The 22,811-nt window shown below is 37.7% G+C and overlaps 1 protein-coding gene across 1 annotated transcript; it reads left to right on the forward strand.

Moving 5' to 3' along the window:
- The first annotated feature begins 375 nt into the window (after positions 1–375).
- LOC121372314 (3-oxoacyl-[acyl-carrier-protein] reductase FabG-like) lies at positions 376–20,804 on the forward strand. The gene is made up of 9 exons (XM_041498609.1): positions 376–1,044; positions 2,640–2,773; positions 3,607–3,639; positions 10,907–10,992; positions 12,171–12,264; positions 13,962–14,031; positions 14,481–14,517; positions 15,249–15,312; positions 20,578–20,804. The coding sequence occupies exons 1-9, from the start codon at positions 987–989 to the stop codon at positions 20,734–20,736; spliced, it is 735 nt and encodes a 244-aa protein (XP_041354543.1). The 5' UTR covers positions 376–986; the 3' UTR covers positions 20,737–20,804.
- Positions 20,805–22,811: the final 2,007 nt, after the last annotated feature.

Genomic DNA, 22,811 nt, shown 5'->3' on the forward strand with positions numbered 1-22,811 from the left:
CAAGCAGTTTTCTACAGACTTTCCAAGATGCAGACAACTTTTCGCATTCTTATCCCACTTGTTTCAAGTTATTCATTTTCCGCCCCGTCGGAAGCATCCATACCGGATTTGACACCTGTTAAAACAAATCATACTGCAGGCGCAGATCCACGGACTTGGATAGTGCCGGTATGTATATTCGCCCTCACCTTAACTCTGAAGTGCCCAGAAAATCGAAGTGTCCCCATTTTCCCCTCTTTTAATTGTTGCAGTTGGGTTTTTGTTCACTTACTTACTTACTTACTTATCTACTTGTAAGGTTAGAGAGCATCTAACATAGTTTAGGGATTTAATACAGAAGTACATACGGGGAGTTACCGCAGGCATGGAATGATATTCTTAGATATTAAATCTTGCAGCATACTAAAAGTGTCACGTTCTTATTGTTTATCGTTACAAGGACTTAGAACCTGTACGCCCAGGTCAACCTAACACGATATCTACTTACTTACTAACTTACTTATTTTATTTTATAATTTTTGCGTAGAAAGCGGAAACACTGGCCCCCTCCCCCTTTTTTAAAAACATATTTCTCTACAAAAATCCAGCAACCACTCGTGTATGTCATGTGAACAGGACTTAATACACTAATAATGGGCGGGACGTAGCCCAGTGGTATTTAGCGTCCGCCTGATGTGTGGTCAATTTGGGATCGATCCCCGTTGGTGGGCCCATTGGGCTATTTCTCGTTCCAGCCAGTGCACCACGACTGATATATGGAAGAAATTAGGCGGGGTTGTTTCAAAAGTGTTCTAATTAAATAATCCACGTACATTAATATAATTATTATATAGTTTTTAATTTAAATATATTATTTAATATTCAGGTACATAGAATCAGATGGTCAGTCGTCATGCTGATATGGTTCTTGGCACACAAACTTGTTCACATTTTCCTCACTCTGTAAGTCAGACTCGGACTAGGCACAAACTAGATCTACCGTAGAAATGGCGACGGGTCAGACAAGTTTAGGTCGTTTGAATGGCAAAATTGCACTGATTACAGGTAATGACAGTTTTACTTGTTGAAACTTTAACAGTTCTTGTTTTCAATAGTTCATCAAGATAAACCTCGACTTCCGTCAATGTTTGTCTTGATGAAATATGTTTTCAGTACCGGTAAAAATGTGTTGCCCACGGTCTGTTTCGAATTTCTTTGTTATTTCGTGCCTAAAATGTACTGTCCAAGTCATTTTATCCCTATTAATTTCGTCCATTATTTCAATTTTTTGCCTTAAATAGCATTGAATATTACTTTTACTGATTCATAAGTAATACATTAATTTATAATGAGATTTTTATGTTTGTATCCAAATAAGGTTCAAGCACGCTATCCTATTGTCCGAACCAAAATGTTAACAACTACAAAAAATTACTCTCCTACCTTTAATTACCGTTACATTTCCCCAAAATTTTGTCCACACACAAGTTGTGAAAAAAAACATTACAGTGACACAGCTTCCACATATGAGACTGTAATGGTGTCTCCAGTATCGACTTTGCTGAGATAGCATAGGGCAAAATACATGCAGTTTTCAGCCGTCTGCCATTTTGCTTTTTTATGGAATATTCTTCAAGAGGGGTGAAAGCCTCCAAAGTATGTGACATAATTAATATAAAATCAATGATCTTTAGTGGTATATTTAAACAAACAAAAAATAATTTTAAAAATTAATATGACGTCGTCACGTTTGCTTTTATATGATAACATGTTATGACGTTGCTAGATGAAGTCATATCCTTTCACCCCTCTTGGAGAATATTCCATAAAAAGTCAAAATGGCAGCCGGCACAAAATTACATGCTTTTTGCCCTATGCAATCTCAGCGAAGTCGATATTGGTGACATGGTTATCATCTAGTATGTGGAATCTGTGTCACTGCAATGGTTTTTCCTAGATTTCTGTCTTGACAAGATGTGAGTAAAATCTAACAAAAAATAAAGGTAGGAGTGCAATTTTTGGTAGTTGTTAACATTTTGGTTCGGACAGTAGTCATACATGTATATACCACGATTTGATCTGCCTGTTTTAGATCAGTGACCTACTTGTTAGTGATTAGTGATAGAGAGGTCGGTGTAATGGCCGTTAAGTCGAAGCTGATACTGGGAGGAGAACCCAGTACCTACCAACCGTAAGTCCTATGACTTCACCACTATACTACCGGGGTCGGTTATTTTCACTTTGAAACTAGTATTAAGTATTTTTCTTTTATGATATCGAAAGGCAATAACTCATATTACAGGCGCCTGTGCAGGAGTTTTAGCGAGGGGGGGGGGGGGGGGGGGCGTCTAGACTGGCTAGTGAAGTTTATAGGGGATTCTAGTTATGCTTCCCCAAATAATATATTGAAAAAAATAGAGAAAAATTTGCTTGAGCAAGGAGGGGTTTCGATCCCTCCCCCAATACATGTACATCTGTACTATAGAATATTTAAATTATTTGTTATTGATTTAAAACCACACGACTGATAATGAACCGGTCGCTACAGCCATACCATCCAATGAAATAAACATGATATTATGCTCCAGGCCCCGGCCCGTGTTCTTTTTCCTCACTGGTGGAATTATACTATTACTATTTACTTATTTGATTGTGTGCAGGAGCAAGTTCTGGGATCGGTGCAGGAACTGCCATATTGTTTGCTAAACTCGGAGCCAGACTTGCAATCACTGGTAGAAATGTAGACAATCTCAGAAAAACTGCCTTGGAATGCCAGAGTCACGGACAAGAAAAGGTAATGTGAACTGCCATATTAGGGGACAATATTTCAAAATCTTAGGTAACCGGAAGTCGGTTCACATGATTTTGTCCTCGAGTAACCGATTATTCGGTCATGTGAATTTATTATATTGTTGTAATTCGTGAGTTACAATTTGTCCATTGATGTGCTACGCACCAGTGTCTAGAAAAACCAGTCTAGATGTACAGAAGATATGAATCTTTAGAATACAGTAATAAAGTTCTGACCATTGATCCTTAAATTTGCCCATTTTAATTTTAGAACGTAGCGATTCACCACATAAGTCACTGGCGGTTTGCGTGAATTTCACGTTGTGTAACGACACGTGATCAGAACGATGGTTCACGTGAAATATATAGGAGCATGTCTCAAATGAGACAATCCAGGGGCGTAGCATGGTCTGGGTCTGTGGGGTTCCAGTAGGAACCCAGCGGACCCTTTTATCTACCTTTACCCAGGACATCAATATGATCAGCCTACTGTCATGTAAAAATGTTGTAGCCTAATCTGGAGTTATCCAGAACCTACTCACCACAAAACGATACATGCCAGTCACAGGTAAGAAAGTAGTACTAGTATTTAAATTTTAGCGAAGGTGGGGGGGGGGGGGGGGGGGGGGGGGGGTTAGATTGTGGGATCGAAGTTTATAGGTGGGTCGAGTCATGCTCTCCCGGAAAATATATTGAGAAAAAAGAAAATTGCTTTCCTCAGGAAAGGGTTTCCACTTCCGAAACCCGCCCCCGGCACACGCGTCTAGTAGTGTCATATCATTAAACAGATTACAAAATAAATAAAAACATCATCAACAACAACACGTTGACTTGTAGCCGCTGGAGGTGGTCACCCATACATATGTCCCTGTGAGTGGTATTATTAACATGTAGACTACTCACACCACACTGTACACGTTCACTTGTAGCCGCTGGAGGTGGTCACCCATACATATGTGTCTGTGAGTGGTATTATTAAGATGTAGACTACTCACACAACACTGTACACATTCACTTGTAGCTGCTGGAGGTGGTCACCCATACATATGTCCCTGTGAGTGGTATTATTAAGATGTAGACTACTCACACAACACTTTACATGTTCACTGGTAGCCGCTGGAGGTGGTCACCCATACATATGTGTCTGTGAGTGGTATTATTAACATGTAGACTACTGACACCACACTGTACACGTTCACTTGTAGCCGCTGGAGGTGGTCACCCATACATATGTGTCTGTGAGTGGTATTATTAACATGTAGACTACTCACACCACACTGTACACGTTCACTTGTAGCCGCTGGAGGTGGTCACCCATACATATGTGTCTGTGAGTGGTATTATTAAGATGTAGACTACTCACACAACACTGTACACATTCACTTGTAGCTGCTGGAGGTGGTCACCCATACATATGTCCCTGTGAGTGGTATTATTAAGATGTAGACTACTCACACAACACTTTACATGTTCACTGGTAGCCGCTGGAGGTGGTCACCCATACATATGTGTCTGTGAGTGGTATTATTAACATGTAGACTACTGACACCACACTGTACACGTTCACTTGTAGCCGCTGGAGGTGGTCACCCATACATATGTGTCTGTGAGTGGTATTATTAACATGTAGACTACTCACACCACACTGTACACGTTCACTTGTAGCCGCTGGAGGTGGTCACCCATACATATGTCCCTGTGAGTGGTATTATTAACATGTAGACTACTCACACCACACTGTACACGTTCACTTGTAGCTGCTGGAGGTGGTCACCCATACATGTGTCCCTGTGAGTGGTATTATTAACATGTAGACTACTCACACCACACTGTACACATTCACTTGTAGCCGCTGGAGGTGGTCACCCATACATGTGTGCCTGTGAGTGGTATTATTAACATGTAGACTACTCACACAACACTGTACACGTTCACTTGTAGCCGCTGGAGGTGGTCACCCATACATGTGTTCCTGTGAGTGGTATTATTAACATGTAGACTACTCACACAACACTGTACACGTTCACTTGTAGCCGCTGGAGGTGGTCACCCATACATATGTCCCTGTGAGTGGTATTATTAAGATGTAGACTACTCACACCACACTGTACACGTTCACTTGTAGCTGCTGGAGGTGGTCACCCATACATATGTCTCGTGTGAGTGGTATTATTAAAGGGACATACCCTAGTTTTTAAACACTAACATATTTTTTTACTATTATAACCGTTTTTGATAACTTAAGTCATACTTTACTTAGATTTTATTGTTTAGATTATCAATTTCCATACATTCGAAGTGTCTTTGGTCATCCTGGTGTTTTTGATATCACAAAAGGCATTTCTAATATTTTTAAAAACGCACATGCGTCTGAGAAGTAACAGTTATAGAGTCGAGTTTTAGTCTATTTTTAGAGGGTATTTCACCATTTCAAAGTCACAGACTCATGTTTCACTCAATTGTAACTTTATCCAAATGTGTTACAGGTTTGTAAATTAACTAAACATAGTGTTACTTTTCACGGGTTGAAACTAGGGTATGTCCCTTTAACATGTAGACTACTCACACAACACTGTACACGTTCACTTGTAGCCGCTGGAGGTGGTCACCCATACATATGTCTCTGTGAGTGGTATTATTAAGATGTAGACTACTCACACCACACTGTACACGTTCACTTGTAGCCGCTGGAGGTGGTCACCCATACATATGTCTCTGTGATTGGTATTATTAAGATGTCGACCACTGACACAACACTGTACACGTTCACTTGTAGCCGCTGGAGGTGGTCACCCATACATATGTCTCTGTGATTGGTATTATTAAGATGTAGACTACTCACACCACACTGTACACGTTCACTTGTAGCCGCTGGAGGTGGTCACCCATACATATGTGTCTGTGAGTGGTATTATTAAGATGTAGACTACTGACACAACACTGTACACGTTCACTTGTAGCTGCTGGAGGTGGTCACCCATACATATGTGTCTGTAAGTGGTATTATTAAGATGTAGACTACTGACACAACACTGAACACGTTACCTTGTAGCCGCTGGAGGTGGTCACCCATACATATGTCCCTGTGAGTGGTATTATTCAGATGTAGACTACTGACACAACACTGAACACGTTACCTTGTAGCCGCTGGAGGTGGTCCGCTGGAGGTGGTCACCCATACATATGTCACTGTGCTGTTGGAGTGGTACCCATTATTAAGTGGTATTATTAACTGTAGACTACTCACACCACACTGTACACACCTTGTACTTGGAGGTGGTCACCCATACATATGTCCCTGTGAGTGGTGGTCGACTGACCATATAACTTGTAGCTGTGGTCACCCATACATATGTGTCTGTAGTGGTATTAATATGTCGACCACTCACACAACACTGTACATGTTCACTTGTAGCCGCTGGAGGTGGTCACCCATACATATGTCTCTGTGAATGTTATTATTAAGATGTCGACCACTCACACCACACTGTACATGTTCACTTGTAGCCGCTGGAGGTGGTCACCCATACATATGTCTCTGTGAGTGGTATTATTAACATGTAGACTACTCACACCACACTGTACACGTTCACTTGTAGCCGCTGGAGGTGGTCACCCATACATATGTGTCTGGAGCTGTTTTATTAAGATGTAGACTGCTTAACAACACTGTATACGTTCACTTGTAGCATGGTTGCAGACAGTCAAACATGTCAAAAGATGTACGATCAGTTTGGACTTGAGCCGCTGGAAAAGCTGTTTTGCTTAGTTATATACATATGGGTATTTTCTTTTTGGTCGCCGAGTATATACGATAAGGTAAAATATTGGTAAGCTGTAGACTACTCATATTGGTAACTGTTTTACTACACATATGTATTGGTAAACTTTGTATACTTTTACTTAGTTAGCTGCTAAGCTGTGTAGTTATATAAGTATGGTAGGTTTTACTTAGTTACAGATATATTGACTGTTTTACTTAGTTACTATAAAGACATTGTCAAAACAGATTAATGGTCGAAGATGACGATTTAGACATTTTGGAACCTGTGTATATGGGTAAGCTGTTTTATTTAGTTATAGACATATTGGTAAAGCTGTTTTGCTTAGTTTTATATACATACATGGGTAGTTACATTAAAGCTTTTTACTTTTATACATTTAGTACGCCGAGTTATATACTTAGTTATGTACAATTTTTATTAGGTAAGCTGTTTTTTAGTTATATAAGTATTGGTAAACTGTAGTGTTATTAAGTTACATATTGGTAAGCTGTTTTTATTTAGTTATATACAATCATGTTGGTAAGCTGTTTTACTTATAGTTACATATATATTGGTAAGCTATTTTTATTTAGTTGTATACATATTGGTAACCTATTTTACTTAGTTATATATATACTGCTAAGCTGTTTTATGTAGTTATATACATATTGGTAAGCTGTTTTACTTAGTTACAGATATATTGGTAAGCTGTTTTACTTAGTTACAGATATATTGGTAAGCTGTTTTACTTAGTTACAGATATATTGGTAAGTTGTTTTACTTAGTTACAGATATAATTGGTAAAGTGTTTTACTCAGTTGTATGCATACTAGTAAGCTGTTTTACTTGCTTACAGACATATTGGTAACCTGTTTCACTTATAGTTATATACATACTGGTAAGCTGTTTTACTTAGTTACAGATATGTAAAAACACTGTTTTACTTAGTTACGTACATATTGGTAAGCTGTTTTACTTAGTTACAGATATGTAAGAAAACTGTTTTACTTAGTTATATACATATTGGTAAGCTGTTTTACTCAGTTACATACATATTGGTAAGCTGTTTTACTTAGTTACAGATATGTAGGGAAGCTGTTTTACTTAATTATATACATATTAGTAAAATGTTTTACTTAGTTACAGATATGTAGGAAAGCCGTTTTACTTAGTTATATCGATATTGGTAAAATATTTTACTTAGTTATGTACATATTGGTAAACTGTTTTACTTAGTTATATAAGTATTGGTAAACTGTTTTAGTTAGTTATATAAGTATTGGTAACCTGCTCTATATACATTGTAGTTATATACTTACTGGTAAGATGTTTTATTTGTTTACAGATAGTGTAGCCTGTTAAGTTAGTTAACTTGCAGACACATTGGAAAGCTGTTTGGCTTAGTTTTAAATATACTGGAAGACCAGTTTGCTTAGTTTTAAACTTATTTATATATATATTGGTACGCAGTGTTACTTAGTTAAGAACGTGTGGATAACCAATTGTTATTTATGGACATTCTACAGAAAGTGTCAATTTTATGTCCCTGTACAAAAAAAATTAAATTTATATATAGAAAACTAAATTTGTTGTCTTTAACAATAACGTATTAATAATATCATCCTGTCATAGCATTTTTGCCCCTCTGGTAATCAGCTTTGATAGAGATTTTATTCGAGATTAGTGTAAAATGTCATTGGTGTTACAACACTATACATAACATGCACTGTTAAAATATATAACAGAAGACATAACACTGAATACCTTTAATGTAATACGTACTGATGGCTGACTTACTTACTAAAGAAGGAATCTTGTAAATATTTTCCGTATTCAAAAGATAGTGGGCAATATAAGCTTGTCCCTCTAATTATGTCATTGTTGTTACTGTATAAACAAAAGAAACTAAATACTGGATGAAACATTCCACCGGTAGTTATCGGCCATCAAACTTATTTCTCAAAAACATCAGATATATAAACAGTTGTGAATAGTTTTCTTTAAATGTCATGAATGTGTTGTCAAAATATAAAAGTAGGTTTGTTCACTGTCATTGGTGTTATGATCGTATTTATGTAATGGTTAATAATTTTAAGACACTTTTTGTATGTTACCAGCCTCGCGGTGGCGTCGTGGTTAGGCCATCGGTCTACAGGCTGGTAGGTATTGGGTTTGGATCCCAGTCGAGGCATGGGATTTTTAATCCAGATACCGACTCCAAACCCTGAGTGAGTGCTCAGCAAGGCTCAATGGGTAGGTGTAAACCACTTGCACCGACCAGTGATCCATAACTGGTTCAGCAAAGGCCATGGTTTGTGCTATCCTGCCTGTGTGAAGCGCAAATAAAAGATCCCTTGCTGCTAATCGGAAAGAGTAGCCCATGTAGTGACGACAGCGGGTTTCCTCTCAAAATCTTTGTGGTCTGTAACCATATGTCTGACGCCATATAACCATAAATAAAATGTGTTGAGTGCGTCGTTAAATAAAACATTTCTTTCTTCTTTTTTTTTGTATGTTATTGTAGACATCGTATGTCTGCTACAGCATGCACCTTTTCAGTTTTCTCAACTGTCTCTTTAGAGAGCATGAATTAATTATGCACTTATTTGTCATTGGTGTTACCTGTCATTGGTTTTACCAGGTACTGAGTAACACCAATGACCATTAGTAACACCAATGACAATGCGTTTGAATAAGATGCCGTTTTCCTCGCTTTGCATATTTTTGAAGATGATTTGAAAGTTAAAGGGACTTGTGCAGCACCATAGCTGCATAATGGCACTGGGTAAAATAAATGTTTTGCTGGAATGTAAAGAGTATATCTTCAACATCCCCAACTGCGTTATGCTTGGTTCGCGCAGTTAACATCCGATTTGTTGTCGTCTGCTTGTCGTTCATTTGTGAGGTTTTTCTTCATAGTTAGTGAAGATTCCCATTAACAATAAAATTCAGACAAGTAGGTATCTAAATACAAAACTTTACAAACCCATAAAACCATTAAGTTTACTATAGTCCACCCCATCCTTCTACGATTTAAGTGTTTGTTTGGGTGGGGGGTTTTGCAGTTTTTTTGTTAATAATTCCAGTTTGGTTTGACGTAAGAAGGCAAGTAAAAGTGTTTTGGAAATAAAAAATAAATACTATTTGTTTGTCCAATTTATAAAACAATCAGCTCAGAAATAAATAGCATGCAGTAAATTTCATAGTACAATGATAAACGGCGTTCCCTGTGGAACCGTTGGTAAAACGCGGACCGGAACAGAACGGAACGCTGGACAAATTGATTTTTTCCTTTAAAAAAAAAAAATTAAACAAATTAAAGTGTGCGTCCATTGTCAATTTGTGCATAGTTCAGAAATATATATTTTATCATGTAATTGTTTTTAAAGATTGAAAATGTCGAACGGCGCATGCGCGAAAATGTAAAAAAAAAATTCCAAATGCTAAACGCAGTTAGATACTACTAACCTTTCCTGTTTAAGAGGTTAACTGTATCATAAAGAATAGTTAAAATCTAACGGAAAATGTGTTACCAAGTGGTAGTCAAATATCGGAAAATTACATTACCAGGGCCGTAGCTAGCATGGGGACAAGGGGTGCAGTTAGCAATAAATATTTATATCTTTTAATTGTTTTATCTTGAATTTGTATTTTGAAAAGTGACGCTTTCTGTAGAATGACCCATATATATATATGTTACAGTCAATGTGTAAAACCAGGCAATCTGTAGAATGCCTGAAAATTTCAGGCAATCTGTAAAGTAACTGATTCACTCAGGCAATCTGTATATTGCCTAAATATTTCAGGCAATATACACATTGCCCGACTTTTCAAGGTAATTTCTAATACAGATTGCCTGAAATTTTCAGGCATTCTACAGATTGCCTGATTTTACACATTGACTGTAACATATATATATATATGTATATGTATATGTATATGTATATGTATATATCTGTATGTGTATGTGTATATACATATATATATATATATATACATATATATATATATATATATATATATATATATATACATACATACATACATACATACATACATACATACATACATACATTTTGGTGGGTTTTTTGTGTGTATTTTATATATAATCTTAGATACACTGGTAAACTGTTTTGATACTTGTATTACTTAATAGCAATGTGGGTTGGGGGGGTTTTCTGTGGGGTTTTTATTTTATTTGGTTGGTTGGTTGGTTGGTTGTTGTTGTTTGTTTGGGTTATTTATTTATTTATTTATTATTATTATTTTTTTTTAATTATTATTATTATTATTTTTTTGACGGGTGGGGGGGGGGGGGGTTCTCTCTCCACTGTATGTTGTACATCTTTACTTGGAATGTGGTTTCTGTGTAGGTGAACAACGCTGGTATCGTACAATTTGGAACCATTGAGATGGCGTCGCTGCAGCAGTATGACAACATAATGGACACCAACACAAGGTCTGAGTAGACTAGTATGTTCATTCAGTTATAGTTATTTTTCGTGCTTATATCCGACCAACGTTTAAGCACGCTGTCTTGGGCACACTCCTCAGCTATCTACACTGTTTGGACAGATGGTTATTGGTTAATTATTTGTGGTGAAATACAGCGATTGCAAAGGACCGATGCGGTTATTAATTTGGGTTACGAAAAACTAAAATCCGGTAATTTTAATGTTGGTGATTGGGTACTAAGATTGGTCGTAAAGTTAGGAATGCACAATGGTCTAAAATGGTGTACCGCCATTCAGTGGTGTAGCCAATGAGCGGGGTGGGGGTGGGGGAGAGTGCACGGGGGGCCATGCCCCACCCCAATCAAACCTTTGTTTTAAACTATTAAATTTTATTAAATCATACATACATACATACATACATACATTCACACACACATAGCTCAGAGCACATCGTGGTTAGTCTTGCAATTTGCGGGCAATTCGGTGCCAGAGGTTCGAGTCCCAGCAACAACATGGGACAATTTGTGAGGCCAGAAAGGATTTAATTATCCCCTGCGCCAGTGCGTTAATATCTGTGTGTAACAGTCAACCTCAATATATATACAATATATAGATATTCATACATCAATACATACTAGCCAGTGCCAGGTCTGCCCACTGTTTCATGCATGTAAGCGAGATCAACCGCGTAGATAGTAGGCAAAGAGCATCTTTTTTATGGATGCCTCAATAGCTCAGAGCGCATTGTGGTTAGTCTTGCAATTTGCAGGCAATTCTGTGCCACAGGTTCGACTCCCAGCAACAGCATGGGACAATTTATGAGGCCAGAAAGGATTTAATTAACCCCTGCGCCAGTGCGTTAATATCTATGTATATCTAGTATTTTGACATGGATTACAACTAATTTTGAGGGTAGAATGATGGAAATATATGGTAAAAAAATCTCAGGTTAGCACATCTTCCCAGAATATCTGTATAATTTTTGCCCATTTGAGGTTTTGGTTTAGCATTTGGGGGGGGGGGGGGGGGGGGGGGGGTAGAGGGGGCAGTTACCCCCCTCCGCCTCCTGACTCGTACGCCTATGCTGTAGGGAACATATATTGCTTTAGCAGTATTTTCAGAATGTTTGTTAATACAATATTGTGCTCTTGTTTATGCAGTTATTGGCATTGTATATTTCCAGAACCATGTATCATGTGACCATGCTGTGTGTTCCACATCTCATCGAGACTAAAGGCAACATCGTCAACGTATCCAGTGTCAATGGCATACGATCTGTAAGTGTATAATTCAGACCTCGACATTAGCGGTAGCCCGAGAGATTTTAGTTAACAACATCTAGACTGCTGCCGCATTAAAGGTGCTTTGTCAAAGTTGCAATAATAGCGGTTTCCATCAAAATATTTATAAATTTTTGCTTTGAAACATAAAGTTTATACCTTCAGTTATATACCTGTAAACAAAATTACAACCAAATAATTCCACTTACAAAAACATGTATTTTAGGGGGGATTCTTGATAGTGTCACGTGCATTAACTAGTGACGTTCAACACAAATTATTCTTGAAACCCCTCTTGTCGTCAAGTATGACTTTTCAAAATTGGGGTCAATTAATTTTTAGAACTTTATTTATTACAAATAAATATGAAAATAACCAAATATTGTATTTTCAACTTTGACATAGGACCTTTAAGAAAGCACACATACACACACCTCTTTATTTGTTAATTTCACAGATCAGTCAGTATTGAATCTTCTTTTTTGTATACTCTAATAATGGCGATACCAATTTTATTTATGGGTACCAGATTTTAGAACCTTTGTTGGGTGTTCTGAGTGAGGTAGAGAGCATGGGCAGTGGAGAGCAGGGACGAATCCAGGATTTTGTGATGGAGGAGGGTAACAAAATTCTAGAAACGACAATTTGAGTTTGTCAAAGGCAAATGAGTGGAGCTGCCAAAGGGACTTACTGAGATCTGTAGAGGGGTTCAGATGGATTTCAGGCCAATTTAGTATTGCAAGCATATTGTGACACCCAGTGGCAGATCTAAGACGGGCCCCACCCCCTAAATATGGCTCTTTTTTTCATTTTTCATTTAATCCTTTCAGGAACGTTTGTCATTGGGCCCCCCCCCCCTCCCCCCCCCCCCCCAAAATGGATTTTCTGGAACCGCCACTGGAGAACCTATTAGCCCGTGGGCTATCATTGATAAAAGATATGGTCAAGGCCTGTATATATTTGGTGTCAGTCTCAGTGGTTACAGGTTATATCGTCCACAATGTTTTTCGTCCCTAGTCATTTCCTCTACGGTACCTTTTCGTCCATTCAGTTTGATCATTTCATCCACTGTTTTTTCTCTTTTTTTTCTTTTTCTTTTTTCTGTTTTTTAATATATTGCCATTTAAGCTCAAAACTTTAAAAGTAACAGTATCTGCATTGTAGTTAACAAAAATAAAGCTGCTTTACATTGTACTGTTGTATGCTTCTGCATAATAACTTTTGAAGAAATTTAACCATGTAGTGAAAATATATTTAAGGGTTGGGATTAGCTCAGTCGGTTGAGCGCTCGCCTGAGATGTTTGTGTCACAGGATCGAACCACCTCGGTGGATCTATTCAAATGACTGGGGCTTTCTCGTTCCAACCAGTGCACCACAACTGGTCAAATGCTGTGGTATGTGCTTTCCTATCTGTGGGAAAATGCATATAAAAGATCCTTTGCTGCTAATGGTAAAATGTAGCGGGTTTCCTGTGATGACTACGTGTCAGAATTACCATATGTTTGACACCCAATAGCCGATGTGTATTTTTGTGAACATTCATTCATTCATTCCAATAGCCGATGAGTGATAAATCAATGTGCTCTAAACTTTAAATATTTTTTAAAGTATCAAGTGGGTTTTTTGTTGTTGTTTTGGTGTATCGTTTTACCGTTTCTGCCATTTCTAACGGTCTCTGTATGTTGTTTACCAGATTGAGAACATGCTGGATTACTGCATGTCTAAGAGTGCTGTCGACCAAATGACTCGATGCACAGCTTTGGGTACGTGTTTAATGTGTTTAGTTATATCTGCATTACCATTCCACCCATTCTACTCACAATATTAGCTGTTTGGCTGTATAATGTGAATAAATGTTGTTATCAAGGTTTGGATATTTTTGTTCAATTTGGACAAAAATAAGCCTCCTCTCCCCCCCCCCCCACAAAACCACCACAAATGCAAGGTTGTACGCATATGTCCCGTCTAATCACTGGCCACACCAGTCAACTGCTATATGAAAGGTCGTGGTATATGTTGCCCTATCTGGGGAAAAGTACATATAAATGATCCCATGCTACTAATGTAAAAACATAGCGAGTTTCCTCTAAGACTGTGTTAGAAATTTTGAGTTCTAATAGCCGATGGTTAATTAATTAATGTGTTCAAGTGGTATCGTTAAACATATCAAACTTCAACTCACTTTAAACCCATTAAATATTTTTATTTTCAGAACTGGCCTCTAAACAAGTGCGAGTAAATTCAGTCAAGTGAGTAGTTCCGTAATGTGTGAGTTCCATAATGTGTTATGGAACAAGTCGACATGCGCGCGCATCCAAAGGGAGAGTGTTGTGGGTGTGCACACACCACCCCAAATTAGTTTTTCGAGTACCCAAAAATTCCAGTGTTCAGCAGATATATACAGTGCACTTATGTAATTGATCAGCATACAGGCACAGATTCGGGGATTGGGGGGGGGGGGGGGGGGGGGGGGGGGGGTAGGCATGGTAAGAGGTGTTTTTAACAGGTTTTCTTTTCTTTTTTACGTCTCAGATCTGTGCCTAGCTTCACCTTTCTGTAGGCATGCATGTTAATGTACTTTTCGCCAAAAAATAATACGTCTCCACGGCATATTCCACGGCAATTTTGCAGTTAATGTGTTAGACATTATTTCAATAAGTCAGTATTATAAAAAATACATAATTAAGAAAAATAACCAAACATTTTAAGCCCGGCCAAAATAAATGTATCAAAATTAAAAAACAAAAACAAACACCGCAGCAATCAACACAGGATTTTGTCGACTGCTGTGGTTAATTATGGCCAGGGTTGTATTTAATTGTAACATGCATTTATTATTATTAGTAGTAGTAGTAGTAGTAGTAGTAGTAGTAGTAGTAGTAGTAGTAGTGGTAGTAGTAGTATATTATTAGTAGTAGTAGTAGTATATTAGTAGTAGTAGATTATTATTATTATTATTTCAAAGTGTTTTATTTTCCAGTCCCGGCTTTGTAGTAACAGATATCCACAGACGTGCAGGGATCAATGACGATCAATACCAACAGGTAAGAATAAGTAGTAGTACTAACAGGTAACACTAAGAAGTAGTACTAACAGGTAACACTAAGTAGTAGTACCAACAGGTAACACTAAGTAGTAGTACCAACAGGCAACACTAAGTAGTAGTACCAACAGGTAACACTAAGTAGTAGTACCAACAGGCAACACTAAGTAGTAGTACCAACAGGTAATAATAAGTAGTAGTACTAACAGGTAACACTAAGTAGTAGTACCAACAGGTAACACTAAGTAGTAGTACCAACAGGCAACACTAAGTAGTAGTACCAACAGGTAATAATAAGTAGTAGTACCAACAGGTAACACTAAGTACTAGTACCAACAGGTAACACTAAGTAGTAGTACTAACAGGTAAGAATAAGTAGTAGTACCAACAGGCAACACTAAGTAGTAGTACCAACAGGTAATAATAAGTAGTAGTACCAACAGGTAACACTAAGTAGTAGTACCAACAGGTGACACTAAGTAGTAGTACCAACAGGTAACACTAAGTAGTAGTACCAACAGGCGACACTAAGTAGTAGTACAAACAGGTAACACTAAGTAGTAGTACAAACAGCTAACACTAAGTAGTAGTACCAACAGGTAATAATAAGTAGTAGTACCAACAGGTAACACTAAGTAGTAGTACCAACAGGCAACACTAAGTAGTAGTACCAACAGGTAACACTAAGTAGTAGTACCAACAGGCAACACTAAGTAGTAGTACCAACAGGTAACACTAAGTAGTAGTGCCAACATGTAAGAATAAGTAGTAGTGCCAACAGGTAACACTAAGTAGTAGTGCCAACAGGTAAGAATAAGTAGTAGTGCCAACAGGTAAGAATAAGTAGTAGTACCAACAGGTAACACTAAGTAGTAGTGCCAACATGTAAGAATAAGTAGTAGTGCCAACAGGTAACACTAAGTAGTAGTGCCAACAGGTAAGAATAAGTAGTAGTGCCAACAGGTAAGAATAAGTAGTAGTACCAACAGGTAACACAACAGGTAACACTAAGTAGTAGTACCAACAGGTAACAACAGGCAACACTAAGTAGTAGTGCCAACAGGTAACAATAAGTAGTAGTACCAACAGGTAACACTAAGTAGTAGTACCAACAGGTAACACTAAGTAGTAGTACCAACAGGTAACACTAAGTAGTAGTACCAACAGGCAATAAGTAGTAGTACCAACAGGTAAGAATAAGTAGTAGTACCAACAGGTAACACTAAGTAGTAGTACCAACAGGTAACACTAAGTAGTAGTACCAACAGGTAACACTAAGTAGTAGTACCAACAGGTAACACTAAGTAGTAGTACCAACAGGTAAGAATAAGTATTAGTACCAACAGGTAACACTAAGTAGTAGTACCAACAGGTAACACTAAGTAGTAGTACCAACAGGTAACACTAAGTAGTACTACCAGCAGGTAACACTAAGTAGTAGTACCAACAGGTAAGAATAAGTAGTAGTACCAACAGGTAACACTAAGTAGTAGTACCAACAGGTAACACTAAGTAGTAGTACCAACAGGTAACACTAAGTAGTAGTACCAACAGGTAACACTAAGTAGTAGTACCAACAGGTAACACTAAGTAGTAGTACCAACAGGTAACACTAAGTAGTAGTGCCAACAGGTAACACTAAGTAGTAGTACCAACAGGTAACACTAAGTAGTAGTACCAACAGGTAACACTAAGTAGTAGTACCAACAGGTAACACTAAGTAGTAGTACCAACAGGTAACACTAAGTAGTAGTACCAACAGGTAACACTAAGTAGTAGTACCAACAGGTAACACTAAGTAGTAGTACCAACAGGTAACACTAAGTAGTAGTACCAACAGGTAAGAATAAGTAGTAGTACCAACAGGTAACACTAAGTAGTAGTACCAACAGGTAAGAATAAGTAGTAGTACCAACAGGTAACACTAAGTAGTAGTACCAACAGGTAAGAATAAGTAGTAGTACCAACAGGTAAGAATAAGTAGTAGTACCAACAGGTAACACTAAGTAGTAGTACCAACAGGTAACACTAAGTAGTAGTACCAACAGGTAAGAATAAGTAGTAGTACCAACAGGTAACACTAAGTAGTAGTACCAACAGGCAATAATAAGTAGTAGTACCAACAGGTAACACTAAGTAGTAGTACCAACAGGCAACACTAAGTAGTAGTACCAACAGGTAACACTAAGTAGTAGTACCAACAGGTAACACAGGTAAGTAGTAGTAGTAGTAGTAGTACCAACAGGTAACACTAAGTAGTAGTACCAACAGGCAACACTAAGTAGTAGTACCAACAGGTAACACTAAGTAGTAGTACCAACAGGCAACACTAAGTAGTAGTACAAACAGGTAACACTAAGTAGTAGTACCAACAGGCAAGAATAAGTAGTAGTACAAACAGGTAACACTAAGTAGTAGTACCAACAGGAAAAAAAAAAGTAGTAGTACCAACAGGCAACACTAAGTAGTAGTACCAACAGGCAACACTAAGTAGTAGTACCAACAGGTAACACTAAGTAGTAGTGTCAACATGTAAGAATAAGTAGTAGTGCCAACAGGTAACACTAAGTAGTAGTGCCAACAGGTAAGAATAAGTAGTAGTGCCAACAGGTAACACTAAGTAGTAGTACCAACAGGTAACACTAAGTAGTAGTACCAACAGGTAACACTAAGTAGTAGTACCAACAGGTAAGAATAAGTAGTAGTACCAACAGGTAACACTAAGTAGTAGTACCAACAGGTAAGAATAAGTAGTAGTACCAACAGGTAACACTAAGTAGTAGTACCAACAGGTAACACTAAGTAGTAGTACCAGCAGGTAAGAATAAGTAGTAGTACCAACAGGTAAGAATAAGTAGTAGTACCAACAGGTAAGAATAAGTAGTAGTACCAACAGGTAAGAATAAGTAGTAGTGCCAACGGGTAACACTAAGTAGTAGTACCAACAGGTAAGAATAAGTAGTAGTGCCAACGGGTAACACTAAGTAGTAGTGCCAACAGGTAAGAATAAGTAGTAGTGCCAACGGGTAAGAATAAGTAGTAGTGCCAACAGGTAAGAATAAGTAGTAGTGCCAACAGGTAACACTAAGTAGTAGTGCCAACAGGTAAGAATAAGTAGTAGTGCCAACAGGTAAGAATAAGTAGTAGTACCAACAGGTAACACTAAGTAGTAGTACCAACAGGTAATAATAAGTAGTAGTGCCAACAGGTAAGAATAAGTAGTAGTACCAACAGGTAACACTAAGTAGTAGTACCAACAGGTAAGAATAAGTAGTAGTACCAACAGGTAACAATAAGTAGTAGTACCAACAGGTAATAATAAGTAGTAGTACCAACAGGTAATAATAAGTAGTAGTACCAACAGGTAAGAATAAGTAGTAGTACCAACAGGTAACACTAAGTAGTAGTACCAACAGGTAAGAATAAGTAGTAGTACCAACAGGTAACACTAAGTAGTAGTACCAACAGGTAAGAATAAGTAGTAGTGCCAACAGGTAACACTAACACTAAGTAGTAGTACCAACAACACTAAGTAGTAGTACCAACAGGTAACAACTAAGTAAGTAGTAACACTAAGTAGTAGTACCAACAGGTAAGAACAGTAGTACCAACAGGTAACACTAAGTAGTAGTACCAACAGGTAATAATAAGTAGTAGTGCCAACAGGTAAGAATAAGTAGTAATGCCAACTGGTAACACTAAGTAGTAGTGCCAATAGGTAAGAATAAGTAGTAGTACCAACAGGTAAGAATAAGTAGTAGTGCCAACAGGTAAGAATAAGTAGTATTACCAACAGGTAACACTAAGTAGTAGTGCCAACAGGTAAGAATAAGTAGTAGTACCAACAGGTAACACTAAGTAGTAGTGCCAACAGGTAAGAATAAGTAGTAGTACCAACAGGTAACATTAAGTAGTAGTACCAACAGGTAAGAATAAGTAGTAGTACCAACAGGTAAGAATAAGTAGTAGTACCAACAGGTAACACTAAGTAGTAGTACCAACAGGTAAGAATAAGTAGTAGTACCAACAGGTAACACTAAGTAGTAGTACCAACAGGCAATAATAAGTAGTAGTACCAACAGGTAACACTAAGTAGTAGTACCAACAGGTAAGAATAAGTAGTACTGCCAACAGGTAACACTAAGTAGTAGTGCCAACAGGTAACACTAAGTAGTAGTACAAACAGGTAACACTAAGTAGTAGTACCAGTAGGTAACAATAAGTAGTAGTACCAACAGGTCAACATATGAATGATGCTTCGTTTGAAGCACAGTCAGTCTAGGATCGATCCCCGTCGGTGTGTCCATTGGACTATTTCTCGTTCCAGCCAATGCACGGCTGGTATGTGCTATCCTGTTTGTGGGACTGTTCATACAAAAGATCCTTTCTTCCTAATGGAAACAAATGTAGCAGGTTTTCTCTCCAAGACTGTGTCTAAATTACTGATGATAAATAAATCAATGTGCTTGGTTGACCCATTCTCTGATTGAATTTTGGCTGTCCCAACCGGATGCCACACGACTGGGATATCAAAGCCTAATGGTATGGGTTGTCATGTTTGTGAGAAAGTGCAGATAAAAGACTTTCGAAGACTGTATATCAGAATTATCCATTGTTTATATGGAATAGCCGATGATTACATTAAGCAATTAAAACCTTTTAACTGTAAATATATATTACAGTGCTGATATTTGTTTTGGATAACAGTCTAAAAAGGCAGTATCAGAATTGTCTTTTTGCATGTTGGGAGTGGCATGTAAAGTAGTGGAGCTCTTGCTGAAGTTTTTTTTTCATCCCAAACCAGTGTTTGTTTTGTTTAACGACACCACTAGAACACATTAATTTATTAATCATCAGCTATTGCATGTCAAACATTTGTTAATTTTGACATATCGTCTTAGAGAGAGAGAGGAAACCTGTTACATTTTGCCATTAGTAGCAATGGATCTTTTATATGCACCAATCACACAGACAGGATAGCACATACCATGGCCTTTGATATACCAGTTGTGGTGCACTGGCTAGAAGGGGAAATAGCCCAATGGGCCCACCAACGGGGATCAATCCTAAACAGACCGCACATCAAGCGAAGGCTTTACCACTGGGCTACGTCCCGCTCTCCTGAGTCCTAGCTATGTGGCAGATTTCCTCTTGCTGTAAACCAAGTGTGTAAAAAGCTGTCATGTCAGATTCCAAATAGTCACAATTAAAAATAACGAATATTCCTTTTCTTTCTATTTACATTTTTCGTTCTTGTTTTTAACAGTATCTTGAACATGTTCGAAATCTTTATCCACTTGGAAGACCAGGTGAGGTGGAGGATGTTGCCAAGGTGATAGCATTTCTAGCCTCAGATGAGGCGTCCTTCATCACGGGAGCCTCAGTTCCTATTGACGGTGGCAGACATGTGATGTGTCCGCGATAAAACATTTACAGTTATAAAAATAAACATCTGTAACATGAGTCGGACAGCAATAAAGATCTTACAGTGAACACAGTCTTCTCTCCATTCATTCATTCATTCAGTCATTCATTCCATATCTCCATATCCAACGTTATTCCATGTCATGGTGACCTTTCTGTTATCCGGCCAATCAAAAACACTGCTGGTGTGAATCTGCCAGCAGACTGACGAATTCAGACGAAAGGTCACCTGGTTACAAAATGTCACTGGCTAATATAAGATTTTTCTATTGGACAAGACGAGAATGCAAATAATTTTTCTTTTCAGTGCTTTACAATAATAAATGATAGTCATGCATTTAACATGTTTATCAGAAAGTCCATCACATGATTGTATTACAGAAAGTCCATCACATGATTGTATTACAGAAAGTACATCACATGATTGTATTACAGAAAGTACATCACATGATTGTATTACAGAAAGTACATCACATGTATTACAGAATACACATAACATCAGATAACACACTATGCCCTGCAATCCCCGGAATGAATAGAACTGGCGCAAACCACAGATCTGGTAACAGACATGCAACATGAGGCTATACATTACATTTTCGCACTGTCAAACTGGCAGTTGCTCAATATTTGAATCTTCCTTTTCATTTTTCTTCTCTTTTTTTTTCCTCTTCTTCTTTTTAGTTAAAAACCAAATTATTACATGTATTTGTAAATTGCCCACAATCCGACCGCCATTAACTCCCTCCCACCATCTCGTTTCGGGTACAAACTCTGGTTGTTGCCCTCAGCCACGAACATGTTTTAACCTTAATTGGATGTAAGCACGTTAAATTTAAAGCCAGTTCCAACTTACAAAAACATCGATTGAAAAAACTAAACAATACTCCGCACCAAAACGTTATGTCAGCTGCATAATATTTTATTTGTAGCCTAGACGTTTTCGTAGTAAATGCCACTGGCACTGGCGTACAAAGTCAGGATTGTATATTGATAACAATAATGAAATCCACAACTTTGATAAAGTTTAATAACCCTTACATACATGCACGATGACCATTCCAATATAGCTCCTTTTTTCTTTTTCTTTGGAGGGGGGGGGGGGGGGGGGGGGGTGATTTTTAGAAGAAAAAAAATTAATTTTCCTCTTTTGGGCTCCATCCCTCACGCCCCCAGGAAATCAAAATGACCACATTAATATTTTCTTCTACCAAAACTTGGCATTATGGTTACCAATGAAAAAAATTTTGACAATCGAGTAAACTGAAGCCATGTATGAAATTTGTCTTACTTACTATGCAGTTTATGTATTTATTTTAAAGATATTTCAAATATCATATAGTAATTACTACGGGGCAAACATCGGTTCTATGGCGATGCATGCAACTTCGCCATGGTGTGTTAAAACCTGAGTACAGAACACTTGCGATCGTACGAAAACAAAAGAAACGGATCCACAATTCTTTTCGTATGCTTTCACGTGCAACATTTCACTAAATACTTTTGGCTACCAGTAATCTGTGACACATTCATGACATTAATATTAATTAATTAATATACCTGCCGATCTTGTTTTATTCAAGTAAGTTAAACTATAAAACATGTACATTTTTACAAACCATTGTTAGATTTTGCCGCACAAAACGCTACTCTAATAGTAATGTAAGCGTAATGCAGAACTATAGCCAGTTTAAATGTGGGTACCAGACGTTTCATCCCCGATTCAGTTAAACACAAGTTAGTTCGACCCCACTGATGAAATAGTGGAAATGTGGCAATGTACCTATATACAAATAGCATTGGTCCCAAATTTGTCACTTTATTACTAATCTGTAGGTGGGAGTGAAACTGTACTATACTATTTGCTAATAAAGTGGGGCTTTTAGGGGGGTTTTGGTGATGATTATTTTTGTTTGGTGTGTGTGTGATAATGCTGTTAATTGCTGTACTAGGTATAATAACTTTATTACACTGATGAATATATTTAGCATGTTTTACTAGACAAGCCATAAAGTAGGGCTATGCTTAAAAGGAAGTAGAAAAATTCTGCCACTTATGTGGATTGATTTATACTTT

This window comes from Gigantopelta aegis, chromosome 4 (assembly GCF_016097555.1).
Source record: "Gigantopelta aegis isolate Gae_Host chromosome 4, Gae_host_genome, whole genome shotgun sequence".
In the NCBI taxonomy this organism is placed as follows: domain Eukaryota; kingdom Metazoa; phylum Mollusca; class Gastropoda; order Neomphalida; family Peltospiridae; genus Gigantopelta; species Gigantopelta aegis.